The sequence below is a fragment of the Mustela putorius genome, unplaced genomic scaffold (assembly GCF_011764305.1).
Source record: "Mustela putorius furo isolate JIRA1106 unplaced genomic scaffold, ASM1176430v1.1 tig00003845_pilon_pilon_pilon, whole genome shotgun sequence".
Lineage (NCBI taxonomy): Eukaryota > Metazoa > Chordata > Mammalia > Carnivora > Mustelidae > Mustela > Mustela putorius.
Genome location: NW_025421998.1, coordinates 88,841,007 through 88,860,245, shown reverse-complemented (window position 1 = coordinate 88,860,245; position 19,239 = coordinate 88,841,007). Strand labels below are relative to the sequence as shown.

Genomic DNA, 19,239 nt, shown 5'->3' with positions numbered 1-19,239 from the left:
GTGGGTCAGTCAGTGAAGTATCTGCTTTCAGCTCAGGTCATGATCCTAGGGTCCTGGGATCCTTGGTTCCTTGCTCAGGGGGGCAGCCTGCTTCTCTCTCTGCTGCCGCTCCCCCTGCTTGTGCGTACGCGCTCTCTCTCTGACAAGTAAATAAAATCTTAAAAAAAAAAAAAAAGTCCTTTAGAAAAAGAAAAATCAGGGGTGCCTGGGTGGTTCAGGCGTTAAGTGTCTGCTTTCGGCTCGAGTCATAATTCCAGAATCGAGCCCTGCATGGGGCTCCCTGCTCAGAGGGAAGCCTGCTTCTCCCTCTTCCATCCCCTCTGCTTCTGTTCCCTCTCCTGCAGTCTCTCTGTCAAATAAATAAATAAAATCTTACAAAAATAAAAGAAAAAAAAAGAAAAAACAAAGGTCAAAGGAGGCAATAATTAAATCAAACATAGGAGCTTTGGTCAAAACAGTACCAAGAGCTTTGTCGACGTCACCTCTACTCAGATGTACCAGCATGCCCTCAGCACAAGGGTGACACTAATATGGAAATTTCTCCCAGAAGGTCTCTCCTCTCTCCTTGCGTCCTTAGGCGTATGTCTAGATGAACATCAGATCTTTCACCACGAACACAGTTTGTTTGCAGTTAGGCTAGTAGGCACGAGGCTATTCTAAACAGAGGCTCCCACTCCCTTCTTTATAAAGTTCCTTGCTTTATAAGTATATATAGCAAAACCAGGCCTCTCTGCTTCCGTTGGCATCAACTTCAAACTGAAAGTAAAACTAACCTATGTTGGCAGCTAAACAAAAACGAATGATATGGTGGGGGCTTGTTTCTCTTTTTTTTTTCTGCCCAAAGATGGAAAAATTAAGGCCAGAGTCACATTTTAGAATTCTCAGTGCTACACCTGCTGCCATCCTTGCGATTTTTCTCTTTGAGTTCCTAGCTCTCTGGATTTCCACACTCTGGGCATGTTAATTATTAATATGAGTTTGGACTAGAGCTGGTTGGCAAGTTTGCTAATTGTTAACTTCTTTCTACTGAGAGATTTTAAAAAAACATTACTTTTCTTAACAAAAAATTTACTCATACCCCCAAAACCCATTTTAAACTATCAAATAATAAGACAGTAATATTGTTAGGCAATATTCGTCAGATACTTTTCATGAACCTGACACCGTTCTAGGGCCTTGAAATATTAAACTACTGGCACTCCAGCAAGCTTTGGGCTTGCTTTGGACAACCATCAGGAATCAACTCAGTTTCTAGATTTTCTATGAATTCTTAATAAACTCTTACTGCTCTACTTAAAGTCTACTCTCTGGCCAATCACAAGGAACATCTGTAGGATTTGCACATCCTCCTCCTTTCCAGTTTACTTAGGCATTTTCTGCACACATTTTCTTTATAGGCTTGCCCTTGGGTCAATGTGATTCCCCTTCCACTCAAATTTTTATCTAGAGAAATTGTTTGGGGGGGGCAATTAAATTGCCCCATTTTAGCTTGCTTAGAGGAGCAGAGCCCTAGTAGCTCTGCTGGCTTCTGAATGCCACAAAGGCTTTGGGATAAGGAATATGTCCAGCTTCTACACAATACCTGCTCATGGGGGCTTTCTTATTTGAATTGTTCAGGAAAACAGGGTCTACAGGCAAGACTGCTGCCAAAACAAGCCCATGGGAATCCACGTTTCAGGGACCCACAATTTTTCCAGGACATCTGGCACAGCAGCCAGTGACATAACGGAGGTAGGAATTTGGCACCCATGGTTGGAGGGAGTATATGCGTGGGGGAGGGGCACAAGGCATCATGTGGCCAGGTGTCCATGGCTGGCTTCTGTAACTTGAGTCCTTCTACAGAACTGGGGGGAGCGCTCAGTATTCAGTGTATCTAGAAGTAAGGATTTACCTGTGCGTACTTGTCTGTCTGTCCTAAAATCAACTGTCCAGATATTCAACTTGATGGGGGGAAGCTGAAGCTATGCCAGAGGGTTGTTCAAAAGGTATTAAATGGAGTACGGGTGCCCTGCCCTATTCCTTCCTCTTTGATATTCCCAATGCATATTAACATCAAGTGCTCTCGAAGTTCTGTGGTAAAGAGATCTAATTAACTTAGTTTAACCTAACATTTCCTGAGTATTTGGCCACAGGACAATCTCAGTTTTAAGCAACATTTATTTATAATCTTTAAAAATATATATATTCTTGAAAATGGTACTGACAAGTGTCTCTTGGGAAACTGGCTGGACCATACAGAGAATCAATGACATTAGCCCCAGTCATAATGCTTTCTAATAAACCGATCTTACTTGAGCATATTAGTCACGGAACAAAAACATGGATCCTAAGCATGATCTGCTTTGCTAAATAATGGGAAAAGCAGATTAAACCTTGTCTGAGCAATGACTGCTGGTCTTCTGTTAGTGATTGATAGCCTGACCTGCTGACTGAGTATCTCTGAGACAATGGTCAATGACTTCACAACAGAAATATGTTGCCCGTTTAGCACGTTTCTGTCTGGAGGCACAGGATAGGGAGGCTGATTATTGTTTTTTCCTCACATGAGAACACAGTCATTGTTAAGGAGCCTCTGTTTCTTACCTGAAACTATTCTCGGTGTGTTTAAGTTTGTGCGTCATGAATTCTCCATTCTGTGACTTCACTTCTGTAAATCCCTTCTTTCCATCCAAGAAGCTCTTCACTTCTTTGGGCTCTTTGTCCTTCTTAATCTTCTCATCTTTGATCTAACCAACAGTACACATCAGGAAGAAACATAATGATAAAAGTCCCATTAGGTTTTGGTTGGTATCACCAAATAAGACCCAGAATTATTAAGTAGCCAGGAAACTCAGAAGTAAAACAAACCACTGGAGAATGATGTGGTAGAGCCGGGGTGAGAGGAAATTCTTAGAGCGTGAGCTATGGTCCTCCTGCCTCCGTGATCTAGATCAGAGATCTAGATCACAATTTTACGAAACCAAGATCATCCCTGATTTCACTGGGGTTTTGTTTTTGAGAGCAGTGGAGGTGTTACTGTTTGGAAACTATTATTTTCTGGGAATTCCATGTAAGAGTAGATCTTTGTAGTCCTCACTGAAAAGAGTGATCATTAGTGTGCCAATGATGGGAGAATGGCCTGGTTGGTTGGACAGGTTTTTGTTTTCCTGGATGAAGACTCTGTCTTAGAAAAGGACACACATGTGTTGAGGAGGGAAAAAGGAAACCTACCAAGGAAACCTACCAGATCTGCCAAGCCAATTTTGGCCTTTGGCAGAGGTAGCCCACCCTTGTATTTTAATCAAATGAGTAACTAGGGTTCTGAGGACTGAAGATATAATAACCCTACCTTAGGGGAGACGACTCAGACCTGTGGGACCATGTTGGTAGTCATCTAAACCACAACATTTCTAATGCAACAGGAAACCAAAGTGGTTTTGTGATTGTTGAGGAGACAGAGGAAAGTGATATATGGAAAGTGGGTGTTAGCTTTAATTTTTGTGAGTTTTGTCTTACAAGGTCCTTACAGTAAATGAGACACATTATTTCAAAACAAAGTGAATTTACATAGCTTGTTAGGGGGTTGAGATTACCTGTATCAGCTCACCCATTCCTAAACCATGAGTGTGAAAACAGGAGAGGTTCATTATTGCTCTATTCAAGACAACCAGGGACAAGACACTCATGTTCTGGAGCAAGCAACAGAGGAAGTGTAGGCATAAGAACTTGGGCCTTCAGGAGATGCCCAAGATGGTCTCCTCTTATCTGATCTCACCTTTTCCCAGCTATTCCTCTGATACCCTCTGAACACTTACTCCTGAAGTGCGGGTCTTACTAAGCACAGTACTTTTATTTCTCTTCACTGAAGAGCCTTGAATAGTCCTCTGCCTGACGGCCTTCTTTGGATGTTATTTGATTAAATGACCACAGACTGACTATTCACTACCATGTGGCCCTTAGTTAAGACTTCAGTCTTCCTCCAAGGCTATCCCTTGGACATGCTGAAAAAGGGGGCTGTTCTTCTGCCATTCTGAGAGCTTTGGCTAGAAGTTAGGAAAGCTGAGTTTTTGGTTCAGCGCTGTCAGCAGACTAGCTAAAATGAAATCACCTGGTTTCTCTGGGAGGTTGGCTCTACACATACATTAAGAGAGGTTGGACCAGAGGATTCCTTCCTCATCCTTTATCCTGTCATTTCCCTCTTGGCTCTTGATTTGTTGTGAAAGGCTAGAGAGAAGAGAGGGAAGTTCTGAGCTGTCCTAAAGCTTGACTGCAGCTCCTTGGTGGCGGTTCTTGCCCCATAGAAAATCTGTGTTCTCTGGGCGGGCAGGAGCAGACATTGCCTGTTCTCATCCTGACCTTCATTGCTGGATATTGTCCCAGATACCAGGGACTGGAGTTTATATCCTGGTTAAGAAGTGTCTGGGGATGCAAATTTGGGTCCTGTTTCAGGAATCCACAAAACACATTCTGAGTCAAATCTCATGGTTTTAGGAGCACTATGCAAAGAGAAATTACCTTTAATTCATTTCTCCTATTTTGGGGTCAGAGATATTTCCAATCTCCCAAAATGTATTAACTGACTTATTGACCAAAAATATATATAAAGTAGATTTGTAAAACAATACATGTCTAAGAGAAGAAAAATCCCCCTCCCCTCTTTTCCAGCTCTGCCTTTATTGGCAAAGGCTATAGGGGATGGATATTCTCTTTGGAAGGCTTTCTCAGAAAAATTCCCAATGATGGGGCGCCTGGGTGGCTCGTGAGTTAAAGCCTCTCTGCCTTGGGCTTAGGTCCTGGTTTCAGGGTCCAAGGATCAAGTCCCACATCAGGCTCTCTGCTCAGCGGGGAGCTTGCTTCTTCCTCTCTCTCTGCTGCCTCTCTGCCTACTTGTGATCTCTGTCTGTCAAAAGAATTAGAAAAAAAAATCTATTAAAAAAATTCCCAATGAAATGATGATTTGAGTTTGCAAATGGTTTTCTCTTTCTGGGAAATAAATAAATTGAATAAATAAATAATTCATTCATTCATTCATTCATGCCTTTAAATCTTAAGGAGAATAGTGGAATAGATTCGATAGATTCAACCTAAACTCATGAAATTCTGAGGGAATGCCTCAGTGGGTCTGGGGTGGAGTCCGAGCTTACCAATGAGGTCCGTGTTGTTCATGCTAGCAGATCAAATGCTATTTGATCTGCTAGCATGAAGAAAATCTGTGTCGAGGGGTTCATAATTATCCTGAAAAGCTAACGTGCTTCACATTCAGATAATATTAGCATATGAGAGGCTCTGGTCAAATGAGACAGTTGGATAAAACTCTGGATATTTGGGATATCCAATGGGCTAACAACACATGGGTGTATGGGAATTCAAGTGACATGTCATGGTGCCAGAGAGACCCTCAAAAGGTCAAGTGCGCAAGTCAAAAAGACTGAGCTGTCAGTCTCTGCAGAATGATGTTTTGCATTATTTGGTTTCAGGAGAGTGACAAGAACCGATGCAAGTTACATTTCACATTAGGTCTGACACATTTCTGTTAGATTCAGAAGCCTCAGTTCTTTTCTGGGTCCAATGTCTGCCACATGGATGTCTTTGCTACTGCAAGTTTGGTCTGTGAACAACACGGACCTCAGTGGTAAGCTCGGACTCCACCCCAGACCCACTGAGGCAGATTTTGCATTTTGTAAGATTCCAGGTAATTTATAAGCATGCCCATGTTTGGGAAACTTTGGTACATGATATGAATATCAGTTTCAGTATTACATGAACAACTCTGCTGGACACAAGTTTTCTGTTAGAGGCCAGGAAGAAAAAACCAACCAAACAAAAAAAACAATTAGGGGGTGAAGAATGAAAAAGAGGCATTATTTAACTGGGGAGGAGAAAAAGAAAGCTAAGTTTCAAGGTTGGTGATGTTCTGTGTTCCATCGCCACGAACAGTTAAAACTGCAGGACTGCAGGGGGAGAAAGACAGTTTTTTCCGAGGTATTAGAGTGACTTCTGGAAATGTTTTCTCTAAGAAGTCTCATGTGATGTTTGTGTTTACTTGCAGTTGACTGATCCTGCTCAGTTCCTTGAAAGGAAATATTTTTTTGGTTGTTTTTTAACAAAAAAGGAGGTAAAAAAAGGAGGAAGGTGTTGAAATGTAAAATATGATTCAAAGCTGTTTACATAAAGTAACCACACAACTAGCTGGAGGGGGGGGAATCTAGTCATCCAACTAGTAATTGACATATGCAATGTTAAAGCAGAGATGCCAGATTTTTTTCCTTCCTTCCTTCCTTCCTTCCTTTAGTTTTTTTGAGCCTCGACTTAGTGGCTAATCTGGCCTTGTGTAAAAAAGGGGCCAAAAGTTTTGGGATTCTAGAATGGGGTGTAGAGCAAACTGGGAAAGGGGCAGGTCTGAGATGGTTATACCACTAACACTGTTGGGACTGGGGCCCTCTCTGAAAAGAGGCAGAAGGATGAGCGCCCTTTCTTGCTCAGGGGCACAATACATAGACATAGAATGTTTGTGTCATTAAAAACAAGTCACATCTTAGGGAAGTCAATTACATTTTAAATACGGAATCCAAACAGTGCTCTTGCAGCTTCCCCTCCCCCACTGAGTTAGGACCTCATGCCCTCTTCCTTCTGTAAAGCTGTCCACCATGAAACACCAGCTTTATCCAAGAGCCTAAGTGGGACATTTTTGGTTGAGTTTAGCTCCCAGTAACTTTCATTTTTTTTGCAGATGAATCTTTAGGTGTTTTTCCGCTATGAAATGAGAACAGTGCTTCCCAACAATATTCAACCATTTCCTTAGCCGCCTCGTTTGAACCAAATCCAGCTTTCTAGTTCTCAGCCTTTACGCTTCCACCTTCCTTTAAATGGGTGGTGTCTGCATTCAGTACCGACTCCCAAACTCCCTCGAGTTCCATTAGAAACAGGAAGGTACGTACATCTTAACCAAAACAAACAGAACATGATCTAGAGGTTCTTAACTTTTTTTCCTGTGAATCTTATGAAAAAGCATTTAAGAAAATAACCATCCCCCTGCTGAATCTGGTTTACCTAATTTTCTAACTACGGATTTTTCTGTTTCTTAATATATGCCACAATGGGCAGACAAGTGCAGCAGAAGTCGATCTGAGCTAATAATTCAACAGCTCTGATTCAGTCCCATGTGCAAAGTAACCCAAATCTCCCTACCTTCGATAATTTAGTTTTACCACATTTAAGCACTTTGAACTTATGAGATATTGTTACAGATTTTAGGATTACTTGGGACTGACACGAGGCCAGGCTTTCTGATGTGGCATTTTGATCACGTGGGGCGTGATGACATTCTCTAGACAGCGGCCCTGCCCCCACTGACTCGCTCACTTACCTACAAACACCCTGGCACCAGCTCCTGTGTGTGCCTCAGAAATGCAATGCAGTACATTCTGCCAAACTTTTCTTTTGAAAATCAAATACCATCTTCAGTTCATCGAATTTTCTACTGAGATGGGGGCGGGTAGTGTTTTTCCTTTGGAAAGTTGTTATCATTAATCAAAACCAGTTGAAAATACCCCACAAGGGAAATTCAAGTAGGATGGTTCAAGGAGAAAAAAAGAGCACTTAGAAGAGCAGAAAGCGGGAAAAATGGATCTGATCAGTGTTTTTCAAGATTTCTGTGACCCACAGCCAGAAGGACAATTTCTGTCATGATGTAGTACTGCTTACAATATCTGGTATCTTCTATTTTTTGGTTTCGTGTCTTAAAATGCCATTGACATATTTAACTACTTTTGAGATGCTTTAAGTTGATTTCACCATTCAGTGAATCATGAAGGTCAAGTCATGGCTTGAAAAACACTGGATTAGAGGTTACAATTTTGAGATCAGCAGATCTGAAAAGTCATGGAATACTCTCTCTGTTGCTTTATGTTTAGGTTACTTCTCAGTAATATTTACCTCTTTTTTGAAGGTAGGCTTGTCTTCTTGGGATTTTTCTCTTTTAACTTGTGCTTTGGCCCCCTTTTCTTCTTCCTTTTTATTTTCAAGAGTGGCAAGGTCACTTGTTTAAAAGAAGCCCTTTCTAGCTTACAAGAGTGAGGGGGTGCTCAGGTCACTCTGCACGTGGCTCAGGACTTTGCTGACTCAGTGCTCACATAGGCCTGGGTGCCAGTGATTTTGAACAGCAACGTGGGATCGTTTCTTTCCACCAAAACTGTTTCTCACGTGCCTGCCATTGTGCTCCCTGAAACCTGGCGTGACGTGGTGGTCCTTTGTGCATGTTTGCAAACCATGTGTGTGGTTTGGTGCATTTTGTTTCTGATGGTCCCAAATGTAGCTGTGCTCATGAGCCCCATGTAACAAGCAAGAGTGAAAGACAACCTCAGCACAATGCAGACTCAGTGATAAGGGTTCTCTCTGCAAATGAGAATATGCAAGCATCTTTCTTTCTCTCCTTCTTTTATGGGAGTAGGGATACAGGCCGTGGTTAGCTAGAATGCTTTCAATGCAGGCTTGCAGACAGAAAAAAAGGTCTTTCACAGCTTGCAAACACCTCCTCCCTCCATTTCCACCCTTCTTAGGCTACATGAATTTATTTATGTCATCCCAACGATAAAAGCAGCAAAATGCATGCTCTTAATTACCAGTCAGTTATAAACTGATGCCACCCCAGATGAATGGCTTTCTGCAAGTCTGCATTAAGCTCAGGTCTACATGATGGCAAATTGTGGTTTTGACATACTTAATGAAAGGTCCAAATTGGCTTTTTTCCCTCCTTCGTTACCAGGTGATTTCAAGGGGGTTATTTTTGCCTTCTTAAGATGCAATTTCTGACCATGATTCTTTATGTCATTTTCCCACCCCACCTTTTATAATTTTTAATGAAATGCCAAACATATGGATAAGGGGAGGAGTTACGGTCCTCTTGCCTCATGTAGACCTATGGCTAGAGATAAATTGTTAAAAGGAAAGAATTGAGATTCATGTGCAGAATTGTAAGTCAACACAGCACTGCCACACTTATCATCTCTGGGTTAATTCATTTTTCTGGTATTCATAACAAGCAAGCAAGAGCAATTAATCTCTCTCTGGCTGTCCTAGTAAATTGGGTTGATTGACTCTTTAGCCATCGACTGACTGCTTCATGCTTGCATATTGCTATGGCCGGAAAAAATGAACAGCTTGCCGACTGAGCAAGCACGTGGGGTTGCAGGAACGTGCCTCGGCCCCAAGTCCGATGTGCATTACATTTCTCCCAAGTCACAGGCATCACACGTTTGGTGCAAAATGCTTACTGTACCTGTTTCTTTTGCACAGCTGTCTGAAGTTTATCTTCTTGCGCTTTCTTTTCATTTACCCATTTCCCTTCCATTTTCTCCTCTACCTTTTCCCCTGTGTGCTTTTTCTCTTGCATTTCGCTTCTGTTCTCTTCTAGCTGCCGGAGCTTCTGCTCTTCTATCTTAGCTTTCTGCTCTTCCTCTGCCTTTGCCCGCTGCCTCTCCTCCGCTGCTCTTCTCTCCCGCTCAGCCCTCTCCCTCTCGGCCGCCTCCCTCCTTTCTCTCTCCTGCGCAGCTGCTCTCTCTTCTGCTTCCAGTCTGGCTTGCTCCTCTGCGACCCTCTGCTCTTGCTCAGCTTTAATTCTGTCTCTTTCTTCCGCTTCCATCCTGGCCCTGTCTGCCTCAGCTTGCTCCCTCCCTTCTGTCTCCAGGCTGCCATTGTGCGCGACCTCATCTGCACCCTGTTCCTGCTCCTCCTCTGTTCTAGGCTCTTCTGCACTGAGCTGCCCCGTTTCCAACGGCTGGACCGCTGTTTCTGTTGTTCCGCCTTGCACGGTCACCTCTACCTGATTTTCTTCCCGGCTCCCTTGCTTTGGCTTCTCTTCCTCCTCTTCCTCCTTTTCTTTTTCTTCCTGCTTTTTCTCCTCAGCGTCCCTCCAGTCGTTCTTCTGATAGGACTTGGTGACGATTTCCGTCTCCTCCATCTCGTATCTTTCCTGGCGACGCTCACTCTTTGCTTCCTTCTCGGCGGCCTCGCTGTCGGCCGTGTTGTTCTGCATCCTCCTGCTGGGCAGCGACAGGCCCGCGTCCGTGACTGTGGGGTCGAACTCCTTCTGCCGCTCCAGGGCTTCCTGCAAGCGTTTCTGGCGTCTTTCCTCCCGCCGAGCCAGACGCTCCAGGAGCGCGGCCTCGTCGTCGCCCTCCAGCTGCGTGTGTGCGGTGCTTGTCTTGACCTCCTCGTCGGCCACACTGGACAACAGAAACGACACCAAAGACAGCTGCTGATGAATGGGTCAGCGGGATCCGCGTGGTCTGATGGGTGCCGGGGCGAGTCTCACGGTCCCATGTGTACCTAGGGGACGCCCCCACCCTCGGTACCCATTTTTCTGGTGGCGCTGGCCTGCCTAGTGGTCAGTAGACCGTGCATGCAGGCCTCTGCCCTGGGTCTTTCTCCCGCCACGGGCATCTACTCTACCTGCCGGAAGTGCTTTCGGAATCGGGGCACTGGAGAAGGCTCAGTGTATCAATACCTCCGCTCCCCTCACCTTTTGCGGTGGATAACTGGGGTGCCTGCCCCGCCCTGGATCTCAGAGTCTCCCGGTGGAGGTAAGCTCTGGATCCCATGAAACCTTTATTTGGTCGCTCTCCCTTCCTTGGTTCACTGTCCCACACTGCGACTGGTGTCTCAGGATCGGTTCCCAAATGAATGACTTGGGCTTAAATCTTTTTTGTTCCAGAATCTGCTTCTTGGGCAACTCAAACTAAGACAAGGACGAAACTGAGAAATGAGCTCCTCTAGTATCATACAGTATTTTCACCTGTTGCCAAGTCACCTAGAAATCCTGAGCTGAATCTGTGGGGTATAAGGCACTTGGAAAGGAAGCAAGTGTACAACACAGAGTGGTGATGCCGTATTTATGCCAGTGACCCCCGTGGTACAGGCATCTAACCATCCGTCACAAGTCATGCTCCCCCTTCCGCAGTCCTAGGGAAGTCACAGCCAGTCAAGGAGTCTATTTCTGACCCTCCCCTCTTTCTTGCATCTAGGTGGAGCCCTGTGTCCAGTAATTCCCAGTCTAGTGTCAGCAGAAGTGATGTGTCTAGACCAAGACAACTCCGAGGCAGAAGTGCATTCTTCACCATCTCTATCTCTATTAAGTAGATCAGAAAACTTTAAAGCCCAGGATTTGACAGAGTCATAAGAGGAAGGAAAGGAGGTGACCAGTTCTGTTTACTACTCAAAAATACCACACTAGATTCATTGGTGTTATTGTACCAAAATTATTAAAATTTGGGGCTTGTTGTTACACCAGCGGACGTTACCCTAATGCACACACTGTCTTCACTCTTTGTCAAGATTTCCATGAATAGAGGGTCTTTTGCCCTTCTCTGTGGTAGACAAAGAATAGTTAAATTTGATGTTTATTCAAACAGAAAAGCAAAATATCTAAAAACCAAACTGTACCAAACCTATCACCTTACTCACTATTATAGCTCAAAGCCAGAGTCCTTGGTCTCCACTGGCATGAAACAACCAGTCATGTGATACCAGAAACTGTGACCAGAGTTGGAAAAATAGATCTTATAAAGTTTAGAAACTCCATCAAATTTCATAGTTCATATTGAACTGGGCCCTTTTGAAGTTCAAGTTCACTTAATTTTGGAAAAACACATCTCACATTTAACAATAAGAAATGGCAGAGTAAAGGCTAGATATTAAGCTTCCTTGGCTTTAACTCTTGCTGTAGGACACTGTCTCCCTGAATTAGACAAAAGTATTAAATTTCCCTAAAAATACAAATAGTTTAGAATTTAAGGGGAAACGTCTACACATAAGGAATCTGGATCAACTGAATACAAATAATTTTTAGAAGGTACCAAAAATTCCAAAGCATTAGCCAGATGAAAGTACTCTTGAGTAAAGAAACCAACAGATAGGGTCATCTTGGTGGCTCAGTCAGTTTAGTGTCCGACTCTTGATTTTGCCCCAGGTCATGATCTCAGGGTTGTAACAAAGAGCCCTACTTTGGGTTCCATGCTGAATGCGGAGCCTGCTTCTGATTCTCCCTCTGCAACCTTCTCCCACCACTGTTCACATGTGCACGTCCTCTCTTTCTCTCAAAGCAATAAAAACCAGATTCTACTGGATCTTTCTTTGCCTATTTATAATCACAATAATTATCAGTAGAGTTGAGTACCATTTAGGGTCGTTCAGCCCCATGAAGGACACTTCTTGTGGATAATTAATATGTCAGAGATAAATTATATGTTCTCAGATCTGAATATGCTTTATTGAAGGAGCACCTGGGGCTCAGTTGGTTAAATATCTGCCTTCCTCTCAGTCATGATCCCAGGGTCCTAGGATCGATTCCATGCTCAGCGGGGAATCTGCTTCTCTCTCTCCCTCTGCCCCCCTTGACCTCATGAACTCTTTCACTCTCAAACAAATAAAGCCTTTAAGAAAAAAGAATATACTTTACTGAAAAAGAATGTGTGAACCAATCAACAGCATGAAATAATTACTATTAATAAATGTGAAAAAAGAAGAGAAAACACATAGAAGCAAGATTTTAAATACTACTAGTAACTTTTAAGCCACTGTTAATAACCAGATTCAGAAAAGGCCTCAGAATACCATTTCAAAACTTTCTTTCCCTTCCTGTTCAACTCTAGAATAATAAAGATAGTGAATGACTATGTAGACCTCTTCTGTAAGGCTCTGATAACATTTTCCCAATAATAGTTAAAATTAGGTGCTTATTATGTGCAAGGCATCATGGGTTTCATATGTAGTATCATCTCATTTAAATTAACACCATTCCTAAGAGAGAGGTACAATTTTCATTTCCATTTAACTGAAGAAACACAGTTAGGGAAAGGCCAAATTCGAATTCAGAGACAGTAGTGAACCCTAGAGAACATACCCACAACCTCTTTGCCATACTTTCTCTTTAATTAGGAGCTACCTACCAAAAACAAGGTTTCTATGTCTCCACCTAACCAATAGGTTTCTTTATTGAATTCATCAGGTCTGACAGAATCTTCAAGACTTTTAGACACCTATGTACCCACTCATACTTAGGTTAAAGAGGCCAGAACTGTTTTCCTTCGATTTTTTCTTGTTGGATTGACTTAAAGGAACTATCAACAATGCCCTCCCAACACACACAAAATAAATAGGCTAAAACCAAAACCATACACAGAAGCTTCTGTCATAGCTTCACATTTATTTAGCCCATAAATACAAACAAAAGTTATTTTTTTCTCCAACCCCACCCCCAAATATTCTCATCTTTTTTATACCTTGGGGCATAAGGTGACATATGTGTGAGCTTAGAAAAGCCCATTTTGAAGAAGTTGAACCGATCAGGAGTTTTCAACTGTCCTGATCGCTACCAAAGCCTGTATAGGGAAAAAATGTGCTAGTAAACTCATAAGCTTGCTTGAATAATTAAGCAGGATTCTGCACCTTGCTGAATATTGTAGTGATCAGAGAATACTGACTGAGACTGTAGATCAGGAAAAATAAGACATCTGCCATTTACATCTACTTTAAAAATTCAAATATTATTTGCTACTGGGAGGCATAATTAAGCTAATAAATTAAAGCTAATAAATTAAGCTAATAAATCTTCAGTTTAAAACAGACGACAACACCCTGAAGAATGAATGTCAATAGTTTTCCTTACTTAAAGATGTAACCCAACATAGTTAGTAAATAAAAAGATTACTAGAGGGTGCCTGGGTGGCTCAGTAGGTTAAACCTCTGCCTTCGGCTCAGGTCATGATCTCAGGGTCCTGGGATCGAGTCCCACATCGGGCTTTCTGCTCAGCAGGGAGCCTGCTTCCCTTCCTCTCTCTCTCTGCCTGCCTCTCTGCCTACTTGTGATCTCTCTCTCTGTCAAATAAATAAATAAATCTCAAAAAAACAAAAGATTATTAGACTGTAAAATAAAATAAAATAAAGCACTTCAAGTGGGGTGTGTGCAGGGGATGGTAGAGGAGAAGAGAAGAAAGTGGTGGTGTCTGAATTTCTAAATCAGTTTGACTATCTTATCTGATTAGGGGCCTACAATGACCACAAAAATGACGGAATAAGTTAGACTGAAAAAGAGTTGAGCTGGGCTGAGAAGGGAATGCTTTTGCCCAGCACATTCCATTCATCAGACAGGCTAAGAAGTAACTTAGAAGTTCTCCATTCTGGGAAGGACAGTACCTGTTCTGGGCATTCACCTCCACCTGGTCAGTCACCTGCCCCAAGGATTCTTCCTCCTGCTTCTGCCGCAGCCTCTCCTGCCGGGCGCGGCGGCGCCGTTCACGGGCGGCCTCTTCCTCGTCGTCATCGTTCCTCTGGTAGGCGATCCTGTAACGTCACAAAGACAACCTCTTGAGCATGCCAGCCGCCAACCATCTTCACCAGGATCTCTGCCAGATCAGCTCTGAGTCCTTTCCTGACCTCAACCATTGACTGAACCAGAGAGTTCTAAATGGATCGTTCCATTCCACAGAGACATGATCTGCATAGTTTGCAAACTTCCGAGTATCTGAAAAGCACGAGTCTAATAGCTACACAGGACAATTTTCAGTGATCAAATAATAGCTTAACCTAAAAAAAAAAAAAAATACACAAAAGCAGGCTGTGCAGAGACTGTGGGTAAGCAAATTTACATATCTTTACTAAACTACTTATTCTCATGTTAGGATTTCGAGACAAAAATCTGAAACACTGAATCAAAAAATAATCAAAACACTCGCTTAAAAGATTCAGCATGTTGTATAGAAAAGAATCAAGTTACCAAGCCAGGATTTTGGCATTAGTAAACCCAAATTGCTAATTAAAATGGAGAGTAGGATCCCCTCTTTGCTTGGATTTTATTTTTTCCTTTCAGTTCCTGTCACTGGAGAGGGAAGGTGTTACTGACAACCGATAGGAGGGTTTCCAAGTCAGTGCGGCTCCCTGTAAGGCCCCCTTTTTTGCTCTAAAACCCATGCGTTAGGATTCTACCCGCACAGGTTGGGCCCATCGTGGTAGTCCCCAGGAGTATGTGTAGATAGAAACCCAAGAGCTGAGGCAGGTAGGGGAAGCACAGAGGGCTCTCTCTGTACACATAGATGGTATCAGGCTTTTGTAGTTTGTCTGAAGCAAATACCTATTTAGGAAAATTATACAATCACCATCACTGCATTACGTACATTTCCATTAATATTATTCCCAAATCAAGAATTGGAATTGGGGAACTACAGATGTCCAAACTCAAGAGAAAGCGATCTGCATGGTTACCCTGGCTACTTGTGAAGGAGGAGCACATCTGAGATACAGAGTCCCAAGGAAGCAGGGCTAGGCTGGCGGCCCAGGGCCAAGCTGGCCCGAAGGGGCCATGGGTTGAGATGGAGCCGCAATGCACAGTGGGCCGCTTTTTACAATGGGGAGTTAAAGCCCTTGTCTTATGATATTACTTACACATCTACAAATAGATATCCAGATATATAAACATTTCATGCTTAGAATTCTTACATAATGACAAACCTAAAATAATTTCCAAATGAAAGAAAATAAAATAGCAGAACCATGTAATTTGTCCCAACAATAGGAACCTACTATAACTGATGATGGTTTGCTTATGTTAGATTACAGATGAGACATCTTTAGGCTTAGAGCCGACACTTTATTTCATCTGGGTCTATCTTTTGACTTCAAGAATACGAACACTATGCATATTTTTTACCTATAAAAAACAAGACTAACTGTTCCACAGTTTGGTTGGTTTGTTCTTTGTTGCTTCAGAAAATCTGACTTCATACTTATTAAAATATGCTAGTGTGCACTACTCAAGTGTCAATGTAAGTAACTAAAATGTCACAGCAATTCTGTGAAACTGACCGGTTTATTTCTACAGATCTGGAGAGAAGGGCGGTGTGATCTCGTTGAAGGAGGACTAGGTTAGGACTCCGTAAACCTCGTCTCTAGAACTGCTCTCTTACTAGCTGGCAGCCCAGCCCTTTAACCTGAGTTAAAGTCCCTTGCCTGTAACTGTGTGACAGTCAAATGAAATCCTGGATATGTTATGGTATGGCAATATTCTGTTGTTATTAGCAAAGTTCACTTGAAAAGCTGCTTTGTGAGGAAAGATGAGTTCAATTTTAGACATGTTGAATTTGAGGTGACAGCATGACATGAATCGAATGTTCCTTTCTAATTCAATCACACTGTAGTTTGCAATCAAAAGCCCTTCCCAGTGGTTTGGCTTTACTCTTCAGATTCTTGGCCTAATGTTCCTTTGGGTTATTTCTCAGTAGACAGCTTTAACCACAGCAGGGAGAAGGAGCCCTTCATGACTGCTTCCCAAGCTAATCAAGCAGAAAGGCTTAATTCATTCTTCTACATCTCTGGATCAGCCGTGAGGTCTTGGCTACTACTTGGGGGCCTTTCTTTTCCAAAACAAGCAAGAGACCTAAAAGCTCCATCTGGGATAACCTATGATAAAAACAACTCCCCCTGCCTTCCCCTAAATGGAATCTCACATGAAACCCTCAACTTCCCGCTATACTTCAAAGATCTGAGATATTAATTGCCCTCCACATCCCACCTACCCAACTAGATCTGCCATCTCTCTAGGCCAGGTCATACTCAACCCTTCTTCATCTTGGATTTCTCCTCGGAGGTGGGGGGGCTGACAACCAGACCACTCACTCTTCTGTCTCTCCTAATTCTTCTTGTTTGGTATTCTCCATTGGTAGCTCCTTGCCTAGGCTACGCAGTTATCAGAGCTAGATTTTTAAGGATCTTTTATTACTACCAATAAAGAAACATATTAAAGTTGTTTTCAAAGCTCAAAACAAACAAGGAGCCAAAATACTTTCATGGTATTTTGAATCACAACATGCCCAGTTGCTGGCTCAGTCACATACCACTTGACTTTATAAGTGAAATTCTGTCCCTGCCAAATGACTTGATACGTGTGGAAATTCTTCAACTCTGAGACTTCCTCCATGAGCCTCAGCGGCTGCTTGGCTTTTAGGCCTCACCCGCAGCAGCTCACCCTTCATGCTACTCCCACAGGTTTATTACTTTTCGTTCAAAATGGACAGCAACTCAACTGTTTAATTTTTTCTGATTCTAAAAGTAACATACATTTCTTATTTGCTTAAACCAGACACTACCAGAGGTGTAAAAGAGAAAGTGAGAATCAACTCCCTAATCATACCACTCAGATATGGACACAACTAACATCTGATGTATTTTACCACACATTTGTTTTGCATGCATGGATACTTTTGTTTTTAACAAACTGGGACGGTGTTATACATATCATTTCATAAACAGTTTCTTTATTTATGACTGTTTTTAACACATTTGTAAAATCTAATTTTCCACAGCAACACAGTATTCTGTGTATAGAACCACATAGCAATTATATGGATGTACTAGTCTGTAACCTATTTTCTGTAGATGGACAGTTAGGATTTTTCCAACTTTATGTTCTTATAAATGAGGCTGCAAAGGACATCATTATAGATATGCTTTTATGTTCAGCTATTTATCTAGGAAAAATTCTCAGAAGTTAGCGTTTAAGAATATCTTCATCTAAAAGGCTTCTTTCTTTTTAAAAAAGATTTTATTTATTTATTTGACAGAGAGAGACACAGTGAGAGAGGGAACACAAGCAGGCGGAGTGGAAGAGGGAGAAGCAGGCTTCCCGCCGAGCAGGGAGCCCGATGTGGGGCTCGATCCCAGGACCCTGGGACCATGACCTGAGCCAAAGGCAGATGCTTAACAACTGAGCCACCCAGGCGGTCCTAAAAGGCTTCTGATACATGTTGGCAAATTGCCCTTAACAGAAAGGTATATAACACCAGCAAAATAAGTGAGTGCTAATTTCACTCCAAGCAGAATTTGTCTAAAGGACAGTCAAGTACGCAGCATCCTTAATATATCAAATGTTAGCACAACCTCTACTTGGAACTCAGTTAAAAACAAAATGTTAACATTTCTAATCTTCTGCACACTGGACTTAAACATATTTGAAATGCTGCTGACCAGTAAAAATCATACCTAACGCCCACTGGCTTGTATAAAAGTATTCCAATCCCTTTGTTCCTTCTGTGAACCTTCAGCAGATGCCAGCTGAAAGCAGCCCAGTGGTATTCTGCTACTGGTCCCAGATGACTTGGGGCAGTGTGGGACCCAAAGTTCCTCGGAACCATCTGAGAATGGTTACACTATGTTTATTAGACATTTAACCATTTTACTACAATCTGTTCTTCTAAGAAGCTGGTAACTCACTAATGATAGGTAAGGCACCTGTATTAAATATCAGTTTTGATTGGCCAGAATCCATGGTTTTCTCAACCCTGCTGGGTGTAAGCAGGTTTATTATGGAGTATTATGCTTCGTTTCTGCTAACCACCTTCACTCGTCTCTTAGAGAACACCTGGTGAAAGATATGATTGATCTCACTGCAGGAAGGCCAGTGCTGCTGGTAGCATCAAACATTCGGAAGGAAGAGCACGTGTGTGTGTGTGTGTGTGTGTGTGTGTGAGAGAGAGAGAGAGAGAGAGAGAGAGAGAGAGAGAGAATAAGTGTTAAAAAGTCTCAAAAGTTCATAAAAATTCCATGATGTTATTTGATTGTGTCAGTGGTATGAAAAAAGGAGAGAGGACTGGCTTGTCTTTCACTCCCAGAACCAGCAGCTTAAAGGTTCTGGTGTTATAAGAAAAAACAGAAGTATGCAATGGGAAAATTTTCTTGGAATGCTGTGGCTTTCACACCAAAGACGTTTTAAGTTTTTACCATCAGAGCCCCATAGCCTCAGTATATTCAAGTAACAAGATAATCATGTTACATGCTGTGCCGTTTAGACAGAAAGTTCAAATAAATAAAAGTACTGCAGACATGGCAAATAAGAAAGTCACTGAGGAATCAGTGTCTACATTTGGACGGGCTGGGGTCTGCTAGAAGGGAGAAAAGCGAAGTGGCGAGGCTTCTGTAGTAAGACATTGGAGCAAGGCGTTAGTCATCTTGCCTCAGTATTTCCCTCACCCCATCCTCCCCAACGAATATTTCTCAAGACTTGCACAACACTGGCAAAATTCTTCTAATTTCACCTAGAGTATAGGCTGTTTCATTTTGTTTGTACCCTGTGTTCCCCACAGTCTAAAGAGTATTGTCCTACTGCCTTTCATTTTGTCTTTTATTTTTCTTTCCATTTTGCAGCTTTCTGATTTGAGACTACAGTAGATCCTTAAAATTTTCAAGCAAAAATGCTGGCAATTTATTTAATTAACC

At 42.4% G+C, this 19,239-nt stretch overlaps 1 protein-coding gene across 7 annotated transcripts in view; it reads right to left on the bottom strand.

The window, feature by feature from the left end:
- The window catches only part of CALD1 (caldesmon 1), a 188,669-nt gene that overhangs the window by 25,699 nt on the left and 143,731 nt on the right, over nt 1-19,239 (bottom strand). For 5 of the 7 annotated variants that reach the window (XM_004741727.3, XM_004741728.3, XM_004741725.3 and 2 more), the window contains 4 exons: nt 14,170-14,316; nt 9,257-10,202; nt 7,915-7,989; nt 2,584-2,726 (listed from right to left, as the gene is read on the bottom strand). In XM_004741727.3, the coding sequence (XP_004741784.2) occupies nt 2,584-2,726; nt 7,915-7,989; nt 9,257-10,202; nt 14,170-14,316 (1,311 nt within the window). The remainder of the gene's footprint in view (nt 1-2,583; nt 2,727-7,914; nt 7,990-9,256; nt 10,203-14,169; nt 14,317-19,239) is intronic. The other 2 variants (XM_013050292.2, XM_004741730.3) reach the window with 1 other exon arrangement.